The sequence below is a fragment of the Portunus trituberculatus genome, chromosome 38 (assembly GCF_017591435.1).
Source record: "Portunus trituberculatus isolate SZX2019 chromosome 38, ASM1759143v1, whole genome shotgun sequence".
Lineage (NCBI taxonomy): Eukaryota > Metazoa > Arthropoda > Malacostraca > Decapoda > Portunidae > Portunus > Portunus trituberculatus.
In genome coordinates, this window is record NC_059292.1 from 31241543 (window position 1) to 31261542 (window position 20000).

Genomic DNA, 20000 nt, shown 5'->3' on the forward strand with positions numbered 1-20000 from the left:
TTGTTGCTGCTGCTGTTGCTGATGGAAGTCATTAGATCCGGGGTAACGGTGGTGATGGGGAGATGAACCCCCCACTACCCCGTTTCCCTGGTTTTGACTTAAAAAACCATTGGGCGGCCCGTTTGCGAAGGCGGGGACGGAAGTCTGCGGCGTCTGTGGAGAAAAGTGTCCCTGCGGCACGTAGCCGCCGTTGCCATTGTCACCGCCGGCGTTGAATTGTCCATTAAACTGGTTGTTGTACTGCGACACTGAAACACTCGGGGCTGGAGGCGCCGGCGCTCCGCTAGGCCCACTGGGGAAGTTGAACATGGGCTGCCTGGGCTCAAACTGGTTGAACTGATGTGGCGGCGGTGGTGGGGGATGGGGCATAGGCGTTGGATGGGCCAAGCCAGGTGGGTGGAAGGGCGGAGGCCACTGTCCTTGTGGAGGCGCCTCGCCTCCCCAGACGGCGTTCGGAAAACGTTCCCGCATGTGAGGGAAAGGAGGAATCTCCGGGGGCGGCAGGGGAGGCTGCTCGCCCATCCCTGGTCCTGGGAAGAAGGGCATCATTGCGCCCATACCAGACTGTCGACGCTCCATTTTCTCACCACGTGGCGTCTGTAGAAGATAAGAACAAAATATAATTAATGGCAGCATTGGTAGAAAAAAAAAAAAAAAAAACAGAACATCATATCAATTGGAAAAAAAATATATAACATATAATACTATACTATGAGTCCTCAGTTGATGGACAACGAAACAATGAATGCACCACTACTGAGCCTCTTAGTGGTGACTCACTGTTTGTAAACAAGTTCAAGTGTACTAAAGTGGTAGAACAGAAGTGTCACATGTTAAGACTGTCCCTCACTTGGGCATGTGCCAACTATATAAAAAAAAAAACACGTGGCTTAAATGGATACAACAATGGCTTTAAAGTCACAAAATAAAAGCGAGTTCTGGTTGCAGAATCACCCTACCTCCCCCTCTGGGAAAAGAACAAGGGGCTCCCTCTCGCACACTCTATAGGGGCGACGGTGAAGGGTGGGGGGAGGATTAATGCCAATATCGTCTTTTGGAATCCTTGACAGTAAGATCCCCAATCAAATGTCATCCCTTTCCCCTATGTCAAAACATGAATGTGGTAGGGGGTAAATGGCTAGCCTTTATGACACCCTGACCCCATCCCTCCAAGATTCCACCACGTGACCTTCAGCAGCTGCGCTTAATATGGACTATTCGAATAAGAATGTTACTCCTGACCTTGAGATCTTTAAGGCGATAGTTGCTTAGCTTTCTTCATTTCCTAGTTTTATTTCCATTTTCTCCCTCTTAGAGTTCTATGCAGTCATTACTTTAACCATTAATAATAATTGCTAATGTACCATCAATTCTCAGCCTTTCAAGGCCGCCAAGATCGGGACGTAACGTGAGGTTCAGTCCGCCCAGGATGGAGGGAGCAGTGTTATGATGGATAGAGGCGGTGTGCGGGTGTCTGATAAGGCTTAGCGGTGGCCTTACGTCCTCCAACTGGCCTTATCTTGCGTTAAGGGATAATGACGTATGACAGTCCCGGCACGAAATATAGAATTCCCGTGAACTAAACACGCAACGATCCATCATTTACCAAATTAAAAAAGAAAAACGAGAAAAATATACGCCGTTCTGTTAATTTCCTACTGGATGCGATCTAATTTTACGTAATACAGAAGTCGCAATCCAACCACTTCTCTCGTGTGCCTAATCTCCTGCCTCACTGCAGCCTAGCAGCATCAGTCCTCCGTGATATACATATGCCTTGTTGAAGTAGCTGCCGTAAAATCTGCAGCTTCATTAATTTTCAGCTGGATTAGGGTAACCTGCGGTGGGACATGTGGTTGGAGGAGGATTCTAGCTAATAACAGATAATTTCCGATTCGAGAAAAGTTTACATGAAACAATCGCAACTCTCTCTCTCTCTCTCTCTCCACCCACACACACACACTTCAGAGTAGTAACAAAGCAAGGCATCACAACTTTTGTTGGTACTAATAGCAGATAATACGAATTTCGCAAAATATCATCGCGTGTGTGTGTGTGTGTGATGGTTTCAGCAATTACTCTTAATCTTAACACAATTAAGTAAATCGACAACAATATGAATTAATAACGGAAAAATCCGCCTGGGGCCAGGTAAGCCGGCGACAACTGACCCTCTGTGATGGAAACATTTCTGACCTACAAAGGCCCCATCTGCGTCTCGTGGTGAGTCGTGGGTACTGCCGCAGCTGCTGGCAGTCACGTAGGCCTACCTAAAATGAAAGTGGGAACTGCCTGGGAACTATATTTAACTCAATACACCACGTCTTAGCACAACACCGTACTACATTCCCATAAAAAAAAAAATTCATATACGTTCCTCTCCTGTTAATGTCATGAATGAAATATTTCTACAATACATTTGAATCGTTCTTTTCTTCGTTTGTTAGCGAATATGAATTAATCTGGAGGAGGAGGAGGAGGAGGAGGAGGAGGAGGAGGAGGAGGAGGAGGAGGAGGAGGAGGAGGAGGAAGAGAAAGGAAAAATACAAACACCTGAAATTAGATTATTGTAACAGTTTCTTCATTCCTCCTTTTATCAGGTTTATAAGAGTATGATGGTAGCCACGAGGATTATCATCATGACTGCTTTCTTCACAGACACGGTAAGACTACGCAGCAGACATAATTATGTACCATACTACCACTATACGTATAAATGATACCAGTCATCTACATTCTGACGACTCAAGAAGACTTGACATAAGAAGAACTTGCTTAATAGAACACACACACACACACACACACACACAGAGAGAGAGAGAGAGAGAGAGAGAGAGAGAGAGAGAGAGAGAGAGAGAGAGAGAGAGAGAGAGAGAGAGAGAGAGAAATTCCTACAATAATGAACACAATTGATAATAACATATTCGTAAACATGGATTCACATGGCCATTACACTAATTCTGGCAACGTGACACAAGGAGCGACTGGCAACACTGTACAATGTACCACCAGGTGTTGGCAGATAGAGGAACTTGCTGGCGATACAGGAAGTTCTAAGCTTTGGTAACACTGTATCCGGTCTCCAAGGCATAGGACGCCCTTTGTTCTGGTAATAATGATTCCAGTAAAGGGAAAGCGAATTTTAGAAAGGTATATGGTTTCTCTTCTCCGGGTAGTATAACATCGCACGGTAACCTTTATTTTTCCTACTCTTGTGGTTGTGCAGAGGAGGAACGTGCGATTTGTGAGATCTGGTATATACTATGGTCAATAGGTATAGAAGACAGGTAAGACCCGTGGGTATATACTTGCGGGATGAGTCTTTGCTCTCAACAATACACCATACATGACTGGTCGAAAAGAACCCAACGGCGACATTTCATACAATGACGAAAAATGGAAAGGAATTTTATTAATATATAAACGTAGTTACGTGATGAAGTTCAACCAACAGCAATGATTATGGCGATAGCTATGCTGTGGCCAAGGTTAAGTCGAAAGATATGAATGATAAAATCAAGCATCACCCAGAGAGAAAATGTTTCGAACCTCCACTTTGGTATGTCTACGCCTGGCATAAAAGTTGAAGCAAGTACTCCTTAAGAGTAAACCAAACCTATACAAGGCAAGAATTGGTACAACACAAAGATACACAATGGCAACCTCTTCATAGCTAACTTAATTATACGTAAATACATTTGTTCAAATACTAAAATATCAACTTTTCCGGGATGTTATGCAGTGAGAAGAATAACATTTCCCCATTTTCGTCATAAGCCGTAAATAGATTACGAACTGTTGGGATTGAATGGGATGAGAGGAAAGAGGTTGTACAGGTTTAGGGTATGACGAGTGCTGGAGATGACGGAGGTGGGGGAGAGGAGCCCGCGCGACGTGTGGACTGTGGAGGAGGGAGGAAGGATGAGAAAGGAGGGAAGGCGGTGGCGGCGGTAGTGCCAGACACAACAGGCGTGCGGATCATGAGTAGGTCACTTATATCATCATCACAGGTACCCAAACTACCCTTTCACTACAATGAATGCTCTTGCAACCAACTGCCCTATGCACATGTTTTCTTGAGCCAGTGACCCTCGGCACATCTTCCCTGGCAGCGATGACTTAGTTATTAAAGATGAATTGGCATCGAGCGCGAGAGAAAGAGAGAGAAAGCGGAATAGCTGGCCTATTAGTGGGACGGAGGGTTGTGCGTGCTACTCTCTACTCTAACTCAAGGATTCAGGAGTTAATTTAGTACATTATTCATTAACTGTTATTAATGATCTATCCAAACAAAGACAAGGAAAACACTTCCACTGACAACAAAAACAATAATAAGACACCAATAACAAAGTAAAAATATGACTGCCAAGATCTTATTGACTGAACCACATCCACTCCACCAGAATATATGGCAGCTGAAAATCTACTAAGTTATTCTGGGGACGGTGCGAGGGCAAGGTCAGCCTCAGCCAGGCTGCCGAGATTAAATAAATATATATATATATATATATATATATATATATATATATATATATATATATATATATATATATATATATATATATATATATATATATATATATATATATATATATTGTCCAATGATCAGACTATTATTAGGATCAAAGGAGCACAATAGGTGGAGTTGCTGGGGCTTATAGGGTTAAGTTAGAATAGCGACTTGAGGATGATACCAAGGAGTGGTGTGTGTGTGTGTGAGTGTGTGTGTGTGTGTGTGTGTGTGTAAGGTAACAGGATATTTTGCCTGACCTTTACTTACAACATTCACTCAGTGTTATTGCCGCGGACAGTAAGATTTCACGGTAAAGAGAAAAATCTGCTAAGTGCTGAATACTCCTCAGCCTCGGTGAGTGGCAGTCTGAAGTGCTTGGCTGGAGTGGTGGTGCACGTGGTTGCAAGGTCAAGACTGGAAAGCGTGCAGCGTAAAGCCTGCGACCCTGCAGTAGGCACACGTGTCTCAATGTGTGTGTGTGTGTGTGTGTACTGAAGATGCATCTCAATGAACTACACATGATAATAATAATGAAATGATAATGTCCAAACTGTATTGGTATGAAATATTAAAGTAATGAAGGATGTGTGCGGCTTCCTGCGTTGTTAGGCGTAGGAACAATATAGGTGTCAGCCGGTCCTCCATAAGCTTCTTATCTCAGTCTCACGGATAACGGGTGAATGGCCGTGGCTACTTAACATTTATCATCTTAGCGATGATGCTGGGACGAGTTTCCAAACCCAGATAATGAGACAGACCTTGGAAACTCTTCAATGAGGTAGTAATTTCACAAACAAAACTAATACCGACTAAGGTAACATGTACCCGGCATCCTGGTCACCCCACAACGGCCATGTGTTACTCTACCGCTCGATATTCTTACGTTACAACCATTTGTTTACGTCGTGACCTAGCAACGGCAACGTCACCTGCCGTCCCGCTGTCCTTCATAAGGGTAACGCAAGGTAAACAAGGCAGCCCAGGTGAGGCGGGTGCCATGCCACATGAAGGCCATGGTGCTGGTGCCGCAGAAGTGTGCGGCACAAGAGTTGTGCCAATGCGGGAGAGGACGATCTATAAATACGCCAAATAGGAATTCGTTCACCACCACCTTGAAGTTTCTTCCTGTATTCCTGTTTACGCTAAATTCAATCACAACACTGGGCCGACCTACGGGGAAGGGGGTGAGGCCACGGAACAGGTAAGGTAAGAGGGAAATGCAGGTGTCATGTCCAGCAACAAACTCACCTGAGTTACAAATCCAGACCCGGAGCGATCTCCAACAAACGTTCACGCAAAATCACACTACTACGCTCGCACGTACTGGCTCCTCCACTGGCTTCACGGCAAATCACTGATTCTATCTTGGATATACTGGTTTAACAAATATTCACAGTTTTACCCGTATTGATTCATGAACACAACAGTTTGGCAGTACGAGGTTAGACGTTGATTTTTGTGCTACGGCATAACTACTCCACGGAATTCGGTCTACGCCAAGTGAATCGTCCGAATCGATTCGCTGGCAGCGCCGACACCGCTCGTAGGAAGGGGCTCATGAGCCACCTTGGACACGCGCCGCAGCGTCCCGATCTAGAAGCTATATTTTCTGTTTGGGAGAACGTTTGTGGTACTCTTACTGTGTCATTGCACAATATCACATGTTTTCAGAGTTAGAACATTACTTACTTAATAGATAAAATACACATGCTTAGTTAGCAATGTATATAAGGTGGATAGTGTGAGAAGAAACCTTGGGTTTTTATATTAAGCATAAATATGAGGAACATGGAGAAGCATCGTTCACTACCCGTGACGTAACATGACGTCATGCTGGTGGCCAATCCCGCGCCCCGCTCAGCTGATACTCTAGCAGACGTTTACATTCACCTGAATACCACTCCAGAATGTAAGAATACTTGAATACCACAAGAGGAACTGAATTTATGGTGAATGTGGTTTTGATAAATGCTGAGCAATCTGAGAAACAAAAAGAAGCAGTGTGCAACTGGACACAAAGAAAGGAAAATAAAATCTTAAACTTCTCTACTCCAAGACTGCGAGCCCCAACTTGAGGGGCCGACGCCGCCGACAGCACATAGAAAGCTACATAGCAGCCAGTTTCTACCATAGTAGCCTGCTTGGTGTTGTCTGATAAGCCTTGTCTCTTATTTTATCTCCGCCTTTATGTGCTGCTTTATCATTATATTCTATGTAAATGAATATGCATGTGTTAGTAGACGGCACAGTACTGAGTAAAGAGAGGAGGTTAGTATGAGCGTAGGAGAATAGGAATATGCTTCGATAACACCATCGGAGGAGCGAGAGAGAGAGGGTGGGGGGAGGGGAGGATATCGACGTCTTGCCAAAGTAGGACACGGGTCAACTGAGGCTCTAGCGATAGTACATGCAACCTTGATAATGATATGCAATATGATAAGGCAACACACAATGAAAACCTATACAAGGTATTTTGACTGAAGAAATCGTGGGAAAAAACTTTTCATTTACTAAAGAACTAATGAAAAGTAGCACTATTCCTGCTTCTGCCATTGCCACATGATGCTATTATGTATTATTATAACAATATTAAGTTCTACTGCTGCTGCTGCTGCTGCTGCTGCTGCTGCTGCTGCTACTACTACTACTACTGCTGATGATGATGATGAGGAGGAGGAGGATGCTACTGTTGCTGCTGCTACTGCTACTACTACTACTACTACTACTACTACTACTACTACTATACCTACTGCTACTACCAAATATAGTAACGATAAAAGTAATGATAATAATAACGATAATAGTAATAATAATAAGAAGAAGAAAAAAATGAGAAAATTTCTTAGCCGCGGGCGGAGTGATAGGTGGTGGTCAAGCAGGGCGGCAAAGGAGTGGCCCCGCCAGGGGGTACAGAAGGTGATCTGACGGGGCTGCCTGACTGACCACCGTCAGGGCGACTGAATGGCCATGAGACACATTCATTCAAGAGGTATCCCTAATGCAGGTATCTTGTTACTTTAGTTAGTGACAGTACTAACTTGAACTTGGCCAGCCACACATAGCTCTCTCTCTCTCTCTCTCTCTCTCTCTCTCTCTCTCTCTCTCTCTCTCTCCTATGTCAAGCATACAACAGCTACACGGCAATACAAGATCCCATACTTACATTTCCTCTCCATGTTAGGAGGGAAAGGTATACATGCAATCCGTTACTATGATACCATTATTTACTCGTGCTTACCATGGCCTATTTTCACTGCCATTACTCAGTCAATTTGAGAAACTGTATAGCCGATAATTATTCGGCCGTTGTGGAATGTGTACTAATCCAGTCAGAAAAAAAAAGTATATATATATATATATATATATATATATATATATATATATATATATATATATATATATATATATATATAAGTACGTGAGTATGGATGTTGAAAATTGGGATTGATTCAGTTGTATATTTAATTCATATTATATATCTATTTATTCATTCTTATTTTTTGCATGGCTAGGTGTCTTTAGTATAGTTAGTCAGCGGAGAGAGAGAGAGAGAGAGAGAGAGAGAGAGAGAGAGAGAGAGAGAGAGAGAAGGAAGCGCTAGTGGCTGATAGTCAACATCGGTAAGAGGAAACAGCGTAATAGTATACTATATAGTCTCTCTCTCTCTCTCTCTCTCTCTCTCTGGATGACATAAGAAAATACGACAAAATTTAACAAGACAATAATTACATGCACTAAAACATGCTAGAATACAAGTAAACAATTGCTGGAGAGAGAGAGAGAGAGAGAGAGAGAGAGAGAGAGAGAGAGAGAGAGAGAGAGAAACGGCATCAAAGGGTAAACATGAAGGAAAGGAAAGCATGGGGTTGTAGTGTGAGAAGTGAACGGGAAGGAAGGTGCGGGTCGGCGAAGTTTGCGGAATGGCTGGGAAGAATGTTGATTAGGTAAGACTGGGAGGCTGGGCAAGCAACACTGTAAGGACGACCGAAGGCAGTGGTGTGCTTTAAGGCAGGTAAGGTGGCAGGGGAGGGTGACAGGGATACAAGAGGACGTGTGTGTGGTGGTTGGGGAAGAGGACAGAGAGCGTGACATAGCAAAAATCGCTGGCTGAGATATCGACTAGGAACTTGTTGCAACTGAGAGGTTGGCAGAGAACAGAAGATTCGTTTCGTTGCAAATTATCTGATCCTACGAAGAATGTTCATAATATTGTTGCAGTGGCCTCTAATTATCATCATTATCAGTAATATTACACACACTCACACCCACACCTACCCACACACACACATATAATATATTTTTTTCACTTATTAATCTAATTCATTATAACTGTGTGTGTGTGTGTGTGTGTGTGTGTGTGTGTGTGTGTGTGTGTGTGTGTGTGTGTGTGTGTGTGTGTGTTTTCAAATGGCGGTCAACGGTTCGGCCAATCACATTTTTCTTTCGCTGTGGATTAAGCCGCTGGTGATGAAGGATAGCAAACGGGGAGTCAATAAAGCTATTCCTGAGGGTGTGAGGATAGGGGTAAAATTTGGAAATGGTGGTGTGTCATGGGGCAAGGGGGATAACACAGAGATGTAGGGGGCAATTTTTCTCTCCAAATTTCCAATAATACTTCTGCATCACTCTTTAATAATAGTATACTCTATTCACAATGAATCTAGTATATCCAATTTTCCACATGCAATGGATATTTTGCATCACAACCGTCACAGAATTCAATAATAATCTCAAGGTTGGTTTCCGTTTCCTCCCTCGCCCTCACTCCGCTGGATTTCCCAACACACGCCAGACAGATAGCATTTTGTCCCAGTCAGTGTAGTCTTTGATAAGTATCTATTGAAATATTATTTAAATGCTTTGAAATGAGACTATATTACCTTTATTTTGCAAACTACAAGAAGAGAACAAACTCACAAAATAAGTATATTATCAAGTTTATGAAATGATTCCCAAGTACAGTTGCCACGTATACACAAACACTGCTGCCTGTCTCCATCCCTTCGTCTGACTCCCCCTCCCTCCTACCTCAATCTCTCTCTCTCTCTCTCTCTCTCTCTCTCTCTCTCTCTCTCTCTCTCCAACTTTCGAAAATCGATACTTTAACAGCCTTCATTAAGGGAGCGCGTGGAGAGCAGCCCTGAGTCTACATAACTCTCAGGGCGTCATCTCAACTCAGTCCACGTCCAGGAGTTGCCCTGACCAATATTTTAGTTTATTCGTCATGTTTTTCATCAGGTATAAACATTTTCATGTCGCTATAAATAATATGCCTTGAATGTTAATCAACACACGTAATGATTTTCAAAGAAGTCTTTTAATGAATTCCATTAAGACAGAGTCTACATGAAATTCATTATGCAGACGATTGCTGCTTAGCACACTGGTTTGCACTTATTGTTCACGGTGAGGATGATATCCATTTTTCACCCCTTATTAAGAATTAATCAGTAATTCATATACAGAGAGTATTCATATAGTTGTTAATTTACACAAACATCATGAAAAAAGTAAAAAAAGACGGTCAAGTTGTATTTCTGGAGACTGTGTCGTCAACTAGTAGTTTGATTATCGCGGTCAAAACTTGGTCCGTCGAAGCTTTGCTGTACGGCCACGTGATGGCAGCACCAGCCGGGCCGCTCAAAATCCCCCCTGGGATGTCAGCGCCGTCTCCTCCCTCTCGGCGGCAAACTCTCGAACTACGCTAATTAGCATTGAATTAACAGAATATGTAAATACATATCTAGCCAAATTATGCTACAGGGTAGCAGTAACATTATGGATTTCAAATTGGTGGACTATATGAAAGAAATAAGAAGAGCTACGTAGCCTCGCTTCACTACTGTGAATATATACTGTGAATATATTTCAGAGAGAGAGAGAGAGAGAGAGAGAGAGAGAGAGAGAGAGAGAGAGAGAGAGAGAGAGAGAGAGAGAGATTTAATTTATTCTCAAATACATTGCAAAGCTTTTAAGATGCACCTAAGCTGCGTAACATTTGAAGTTCCACGACATAATATCTATGAGAATCGATCACCTTAATAATGCAATATATATATACATATATATATATATATATATATATATATATATATATATATATATATATATATATATATATATATATATATATATATATATATATCAGAATACGAGAGTTTCCCATGCGTATTTTAAAGACTTATCTTCCCGCTTTCTTGGTAACTGGAGTCGGCGGCGCGGGCTACACCAAGTCCCTGAGCCCCATCTTATCAGCCAATCATAGCGGTGTGCTGGCGCGGTGGTAAATGCATAACTTAAATTTCGCATGCAACACAAAATGTAAATTGATAAGAAAATCAATTGGTATTAAACTTTTAGACCAAGGACGCAATGCTTCAAACTCCAAACAATAAGTTTACATCAGCTAGCACGTTATTAACTCTGCCAACGGCAGCAATTATAATTAGGACTTCACTTGTGTATTCCCTTCTACTCTCAAGTCTCTGCTATGGTAGAGTGCCAGGGGTGACCAGATACGTCTCAAAGAGGGGAGAGAGAGAGAGAAACCAGCAGATAGGAAGGTGTACACCAAAGACACCAGAATACCCTGCGCGCATGTGGCTGCAGTCTGTCAGCAGGATGGCAGTCAACACTGGACATCGGCAGATGCCAGAAAGTTGAAGTGAAGGAAGCCGTATCATGCGTTTTCTTTATGTTTTTCATGAACATACTTCCTTTTATTAAATTTCCAAGAAAATTTTATGAGTTTGTATCAAATGTACTCTCACACGCATTATAATCATTCAAGGAAATAGTAAACGGGAGCTTAGGGAGCATAAAAAAAAAAAACTTAGTATGTTATGCTACCACGTGGGGAGCAAGAAGGAAACAGGCAGGCCACGTGCTCTAACCAGTCCCTCCAGTTTATTCCCCTACCCATCCCCTTCTCGTATTTGTTTGGTAGCTGACTGAATCGTCTGGCAATTTGATAGTTACAAGTTCTAGGTTATAAATATGTATCTGTATTTTCCTTCAAATACGTCACGTACGACGCTGATATGGTATATCTTCTCGGAACATGCAGGGAATTTATGTATTAGTAAACAAACTGCGTTGGCTTTAGATTTCAAGATTGCCGTAGGGAGGCCAAAGCACGCGCCCGTCTCCTAGGGTGTCACACGCTGCCACATGGGTTGTATTTATTACGCTACACTAATAAGAGACGTTTTTATTACTTTTTACTCGGGCATCAAAGGGAATGTGTCGAGCGTAAGGAATTATAATGTTGAATTAAGATTGGTTTAAGACTGGCATGGAGAAGGCCAGACTATTAAATATAGAAATGGCGCTAAATGGAATCTTCTCCATCGTATATTTGATCCAGCATACGCCACGGTCACAAGCTCCCGGCAGACCCTCAGCTGTTCCGCCGCCCAGGGTGGCTCTCACGCTACATTGCGGCTCAGGGACCAAACCCAGGGGATATGGACTACTAAAGAACGGAACGATGCTGCGATATATATATATATATATATATATATATATATATATATATATATATATATATATATATATATATATATATATAAACGAAGCATTGCAAATAATACAATTATGACATGCATTCACTGATTCATTGACTTTTCGATATGTATATAATGAAAATAACATGCAGCCTCCATCCATAATACACGAAAGACTAGATGTTCCATAGTTGTATGGTCCTGCTATCTGTCATCATCAAAACATCACTCAATCACCACTAACATCTTCATTATCATCATCACCAAAAGCAAAACACGTTAGCACCGCTGTATGTTTTCCTTTACCAATCGCAATTAATATATATTTTAATATATCCATGATTCCCTGTGGCATATTTTTTTTAGTGATCGTATGATAAGATAATATAGGATACATCAGTATTACCGGCATACGTAGTATTGTTCATATCATATTTCACAGTGGTGTTTGAACGAAAATAACAAAAGAATTTGCAGCAGTGAGATGCGCGAGAAATTTCTAGGACTTTTAGATAAGTCTGTCCTCCTCCGTTTTCTTTGTTGTATATGCCAGCCGCGTCAGGCCAGACCACTGCAGGGTTGAGCTGACGCTGACTGACAAACAGTTTATCGTGTCTGTCATACAACTTTACCTTTAAAATGGGTCTCTATATCCCATATCCTCGTAAACAGAGAGTAAAAGACCGTTTGGTGTGATTTCATTGTCTAAACTGACCGCATCTGGCAGTAGGATGGATTTTTATACATTATCCTAGTCAAACTTAACTAAGAATCTAGTTTCAGTGAAATATATTTGAAAATCGATAACTTTAACACATAACGTTTGATGGAAAGGTCAGAAAACATACGATTCTGACACAAAAACTTCCGCCAGGACAGCATCTAGCATTGTATAGAGTTGGATGAGATGGCAAACGTTACAGCAGAACTGGAAGGTGAGTATTTGGCACAGCGTCGACATGCAACAAATACCATGTCTCATTAGCAATTTATTTCCCCCTGGCATTCAATCATTTACGCAGGAACGGCGGAAAATGGGCGGAAGAATGAAGTGCATCCCCCGAGCTGCGACGACAGAACACTGGGGGTGAGTCACGCGCAAAGTTGCCAAGACGTCACTTTTCGCTGCAGTGGACGAGAGGTGTAGTGGTGGTGTTGGTGGTGGTGAGAGGTAGTGAGTTGGAGGAAAGTCGGATTATAGGTTATGTATCCGCTCTAGAGTCACCGGAATGCGCTGCAGGCAATGCAATACAATGACCTTATATTACATACAACATCAAACTTGGTCAATTTTTGCATTGGTTAAGATTATAAGCAAGTGTGTGCATATTATTTCTTTTTACGTGTGTGTGTGTGTGTGTGTGTGTGTGTGTGTGTGTGTGTGTGTGTGTGTCCAGTCTTCGGCTACGGTAAAGGTTTGTGGATGAGAGGGAGCTCTGCAGAAGGGGATCTTTGGGCAACCAAGCGAGCTGTCACGTTGCCATACTGTGCTGCTACCTTTACTTATCAGTCTACTGAGTAAAAGTGGGTCCTATAAGCGTTTAGTATTAAAAAAGTTAATGTACAAGTACAAAGAAAGCTTTACTGCTAAAACGTTGCTCAGACTTGTAAAAACAAAACTAGTAGTTATAGATACTGTTCGCACACATACATACACCACACACGCACACGTAACCATCAACCTCCGCTACGCAATTTTGGTTTTGAGGGGAAAAATCGATCGCTGTCGGACTTAGCCTGGCCATAAATACGAGGCTTATGGTGTCAATATTGCGATTTGACAGGGAGAGCCTACTCCCATTCCTGCCTGCCCTCCCACCAGGCCCACTTCCAACACACCAATCACCGTTCTCCCACCCTCCTGAACCCCCGTCTTCCATACCTCTGTCGCAATACAGCAGCTAACAAATATTCTTTGTCATTACAACTGAAATGCAAATAAAGATCTATCCAGTAAGCGAACATTCCAAAACTAAATAAAGAAATAATAATTATATGGAAGCAATAAAAATTAAATGGAAATTATTTACTATACTGTTTTCTTCTTGGATTTAAGATTTTCTACATGGGAGTAAAAATGAAACCTCTCTTCGTTATAAGTTTTCATCACATTAGCACACATTTTGATTCACAAAGAAGAGTAACGAAGAATCTCTCTCTCTCTCTCTCTCTCTCTCTCTCTCTCTCTCTCTCTCTCTCTCTCTCTCTCCCCACACGGAAGACCACTAAGCTTCGGGGTCCACCAATGGACTTGTGGACTTCCTGTATGAGGTGAGAGAGAGGAAGAAAGGATTATCTTTCTGAAAACCGCTTCTACTTACTATCAACCAACCGAAACAAACTCTCTCTCTCTCTCTCTCTCTCTCTCTCTCTCTCTCTCTCTCTCTCTCAATTACATACTATTTGTATACAAATAACTCTTAGATTAGCCAGCCTTTTAAAATCATAACTTCACTATGTTTGAGTCTCGCTGAGTTCGATGAACGCAGGCTGCATTGGCCGAACGGCGCCAAACAGATCAAAGCCGCGACGTGTAAGGACAACAGGAGTGAAGTTAGCCTGAAGCAATACCATGATTAGTCGTGCAAACTACGTGGCGCGACGCAGCACTAGGAGGGGGAGGAGGAGGAGGAGGAAGCAGTCTATTGGGTCTCTTACTTAGCTCTTAACTTCAATCCTGTGGCTGCTTGGGCGTTAGGTACAAAACTGAAAGTCTCATGAACCAAACTGCTATGTCAGCCATGCAAATAACCACTGCAATAAGGAAAAACCTGACCACCTGATCTATATTCCGAGTCAGACAGTGATGCCTGGTAAACGGTACACAAGCGGGAAAAAAGAAAATAAAAAAATAAATATATATCCATCCTTATAAGAAATACTCATACAAGCTAAGAGGCAAAAAAGAGCTCCTCACAACCACGTACCCACATCACAAATCTCCCGACCACAATGACTGTCTTCTGCCTTACCATAACTCATTCACAGGGACAACTGGGACAGACTGAACACACAAGCAGCTGTTGCCGCTGCACCTCTTAACCCTCCCTTGAATCCCCCCCTCCCTCCCGAGGAACCGCAGCGCTATATTGGAAAGGGTCTTCACACACGCAGACCCGACAACTACAACCCTCACATCCTCGGACAGGGGGAGGGTTGTGTAAGAGAGGATGCTGGCGGGAGCGGCGCGCCCACCAGTCCTCTCCATCACAGCAACAGGCGATGACACTCTGGGCAACCCCATGTTAGAGTCACTTGTTGCAAGCTGATGAAGAGTTACAGCAGCGGCGCGACACTACCACCTGAGCACCAATGGATGTAGCAACAGAACAAACAGCTGTGGAGTGTTGAACCAAATAGACCAATAATGGCGAAATCAAGAATCCTGGTGATACAGCTGATTTTCCCTTCAAATATAGACATGGAGTAAAGATAGAACAAGTGTATTGAAGCAGAGGAAGGAAGAGATTGATGGGGAAACAGCAGCAGCAATGGCAACAACAGTGGCTGAGGCAGGAGTTAAAACAGCTGTCGACAAGGCCCGGCTGACACATATCTCACTCCACCTGACAGGGCAGTTGTGTCTGTCACGGCCACAATGCACTATGACAAAGGGACGAGAACACTGCAACATGACAGCCTCTTAACGTCACCTCTTCCTCCTCCTCTACCACCACCTCTCCAACTCCTAAACTCGAACAACCTGTACCACCTACGCATCCGCACCCACGCCACTCACATGCACACCCTCACACGCGCGCATGTGTACGCGCACACACACACACACACACACACACACACACACACACACACACACACACACACACACATGTAGTGTACAGTACATTAATCTAATATCCTTTATTTGTGAGCGGCGTGCTGATGAATGAGACTGACGAGAGACTGACGAAGGGAAAAATGTATCCTGATGGCAGAAGGAGGACAGGTAGTACATCTCTTCCTCCCCACTTGCACCAAAACTTCTTTTCTTCCTCTTTCTGCACGGCAAAGCACATCGCTAAACATCGATCTTATCAGACACGTTTCCAAATCCCGAAACTGCTTTTTTTCCTTTCTAACCCGCCTCTGCTCTTGCTCAATTTTGCACCGCTGCCGCCGCCAGGCACATTTCTCGTGAGAGCCTTGGGACCAGCAGAGTCTCCTTAATCACCGCAACCGTCCTAGCGGTTGCAGTGTACGGTAAATCTTAGTTCATATTTCTGAGTACCTAAGTAGAGAAAGTTTTTTTTATTGTACTTTTAATATGCAGTTTCAGCAAGTGGGCAAGCCAACAAGGTGGTAGATGTGGTCTGAAGCTTTTAAACATAATTAGTGATGCTGGTGGCGGCGACAATGAGGCTGAATGAGAGCAACAAGATGTTGCAGTACCTTGCCAACATTGTCATGAGAGTCTACATCATATAGTAGCGAAAATGTGAATACGTAATCAAAGGGACAGTCAAACTTAGAGAGAGAGAGAGAGAGAGAGAGAGAGAGAGAGAGAGAGAGAGAGAGAGAGAGAGAGAGAGAGAGAGAGGAAATGGAAATCAATGGATAAAGGACCTATGGCAGTGGTTCCTAAACTGATGCTCGTAACCCATATGGCAGACACAGGTCGCAGCGAAACCTGCAATAATAACTAATTACATGAAATTCACCAAACGTTATTATTTTAAGTAGGTGATAGAAACTAGTGAAGAGCGAAACATTTTCTCTCTCTCTCTCTCTCTCTCTCTCTCTCTCTCTCTCTCTCTCTCTCTCTCTCTCTCTCTCTCTATTTCGTGTGCACCAAATCAATGAACAGCATTTATGTTTTCAGGCAGAGGATGTGATATAGGGTTTACTTCAAAATTGAATGTGTGTGATTGTGTGTGTGTGTCCTTCAGCGCCTCCCACGGACGGTCTCACTCTCCCTTCGGGGGCTAGACGACAGCCTCCCCACGCAACATCATACGAATATAGGACGACGCCCTGACATCCCGCGGCCGCCACTTCATCTCCGCGCCGCCGGGGGATAAAAATGGCACCGACGAAATGAGATGACACCGAGCAGAGGCGGAGGTGTGGTGATGGAGGAGGGACCGGTGGTGATGGTAGTGGAAGTAGTGATGGTAGTAATAACGGAGGTGGCAGTAGTACCAGTGATGGGGATGGCAATGAAGAAGATGGTATGGTTGAGGAGTAAGTAGCAGTGGTAGCGGTAATAGTAGTAGTAGTGGAGGGGGTGATAGAAGTGGCTGTAGACGAAGACTTGGCGGCCCACGGCATACAACCGGTTGTCATCAAAGCGGCTGGGTTGGCGGCTGTCAACACAAAGTGGAAGGCATTATGTGGTCTTCAGCTTAACCAAATCTCCCAGGGAATGCTAGCACGCAATCGGATGAAGTCTCTCTCCCACGCGCCGCCAGAACCGTCCTTGTGCCCTCAGCGATTAAGGACGTGCGGTGGGCGGGCGGGTGGCAGGAGCATCATGGCCCCGTGTTTACCTGTCATACCTGGTGGCCGGGAGGCAGAGAGCTGCAGGACTTCCCTTTGTATCCGCGGGAGTTCATCTGAGGTCAACTTAAGGATGTACGCTGCACTATTCTCCCTGGGCCACGGTTGCGTAACATTACGATGAGGACCAAACAAGAGCAAGGAGAGAAAAAGAAGGAATAGGAGAGGGAAACGAAGGTTTATGATAATGCTGAAGAACTACTACCGTATTACATAATCCACATCTCAACTGGTGACATCCAATTACTTGTCTCTAATAATTGTAAAATCAATCAGAAGAGTTGAAATTCTTTTCTTTCCACGGAATTATAACTTTATTTTTTTCATAATTAAATAAAACTGTTCATAAAGTGAAAATTTTTTATAACTACGGAGGAGAAACTTTAGAGAAGCACTGTTGTTGGTGTTGTTGCTGTTGCTGTTGTTGCTGCTGTTGTTGCTGTTGCTGTTGTTGCTGCTGTTGTTGTTGTTATCTTTAATATTATTACTGAAGGCGTCAACGGTAGTGATGCAGTTAGTAAGTGGTAATCGTGATCGATGAAAATTGATTAGTTGTAGTCGTAGTTTTGGTAGTGCTGTTGGTAGTAAGACACCGCCACTTGACACTGGAGAGAGAGAGAGAGAGAGAGAGAGAGAGAGAGAGAGAGAGAGAGAGAGAGAGAGAGAGAGAGAGAGAGAGAGAGAGAGAGAGAGAGAGAGAGAGAGAGAGAGAGAGAGAGAGAGAGAGAGAGAGAGAGAGAGAGAGAGAGAGAGAGAGAGAGAGAGAGAGAGAGAGAGAGAGAGAGAGAGAGAGAGAGAGAGAGAGAGAGAGAGAGAAGCTGGCGACTCTTGGCCGGAGGAAACAATGGTCAGTGTCAACACAAGAGGGGTCAGTAGAGGCCTCGGGCTTACCTGACCCGAGGACTCCCCTCCTACAAGAGGAACCCCTATAACCTCACTCCCCTTCTCTCCTAACCTCTTAATGCAATGCAGGTCTACCTAACCTAGTGCAGCTCTGTCCCGCCTCGCCCCGTACGCCCACGCTGGCCACGTTGAGGCCGCGCACACACACATACTGTGATGGAGAGGCACGCACACACTCTCGGGGCAGCAGTGGAGAGGGCGTCGTCCAGAGCCCGGTGGTCAAGAAAGCGGCCACTCAAGGGCGGCGGCCACTCAGCCAGTCGGAGCGAAGGGCGGCTGGCTGGCGGGTAGGCAGCCGGAAGGGTCCTCGGTATTCACAGCACTGCTTTTAATCAACACAAGTTCCTCCTGCTAGCTCCTCGCTCAGAGTCTTGTTCAGTACCATGCGAATTTTAAGTCGGGTGCTCGTTGGCCCTCGCCGCCGGTCGGTTGGAGAGGGCCATTAGGGCGGTCTCCACTATCTACTGGAGAGGATCGCTCCCTCCTCCAAGTAGCGTTTTTATGTCATTTCTCCAGCAAGTCATAAACATTACACGGCAAAGTTAACTGGCCATCGTCATATATAAGGGCGTGCGAAGGTTTCGTTCTGCTAATGTCTAGTTACCTACTCACTGTGTCCAACGAGTTACTATCTCTCCAGAATTAAACGTTATGGTAAGAAAATGATCAGCGTTCATTAATAATACATCGACATAAAATAAATTGTAAATAGCACGAGTGAGTTTTTCGGTGTGTTTTTTGTACCCAGTTTTCCCCTCCTCTCTTAACTACCCTCGTTGTTTTCTCCCCTGTTCCACCACCTCTTGCTTTCATTATTCTCCCCCTTGTTCTGCTTCTTCCCCGACATCACCATCTTCCCTTTTGTAAGCTTCTAATTCCTCTTCTTGTTTATCTTACACACACACACACACACACACACACACACACACACACACACACACACACACACACACACACATTCTCTCTCTCTCTCTCTCTCTCTCTCTCTCTCTCTCTCTCTCTCTCATCTTTGTTAGACTCTTTTAAGCTTTTTATTTATTTTCTATTTCTCTTCTTATCCAGCTTATCTTTCTCGCCATCTTGTTGCACTTTTCTTCACATGTATTCATATTCTGCCTCCTCCTTTTCTCCCCTGCACCTCCTCCTCATCGTCCTCCTCCTCGTGCTCCATCTCCTCAGTTGCAGGTATTGATCTCCGAGTCGAGTCTTCAGGTGTACAAGCCATTAAAAGAAAGTCAGGCTCGGTGAGTGGCTGTTAGGACGGTGGTCACTTCGGCCTTCTACACCTCCCTCACCCATTCCCAGTCTACCTGTCTACCGATACCTATCCATCTAGCAAAACACAGACACACAATACACAATAATGCAAGCACTGGAGTCACTTCTTAAAAATTTCGGAGAGAGAGAGAGAGAGAGAGAGAGAGAGAGAGAGAGAGAGAGAGAGAGAGAGAGAGAGAGAGAGAGAGAGAGAGAGAGAGAGAGAGAGAGAGAGACTGGTGGGAGGGTGGGGGTGGAAGATGAAATAAAAAGACGCGAATTCTATTTTGCACACACGAATACGGACCACGCACGTTTTCACATAC

General features: G+C 43.9%; 1 protein-coding gene across 1 annotated transcript in view; it reads right to left on the minus strand.

Annotated features, from left to right (window-relative positions):
• Positions 1-20000, minus strand: part of LOC123514607 — a 102697-nt gene that overhangs the window by 14883 nt on the left and 67814 nt on the right. Inside the window, exon 3 of the mRNA XM_045272576.1 lies at positions 1-597. This exon is cut by the window's left edge and continues 1759 nt beyond it. Within this exon, the coding sequence (XP_045128511.1) occupies positions 1-597 (597 nt within the window). The remainder of the gene's footprint in view (positions 598-20000) is intronic.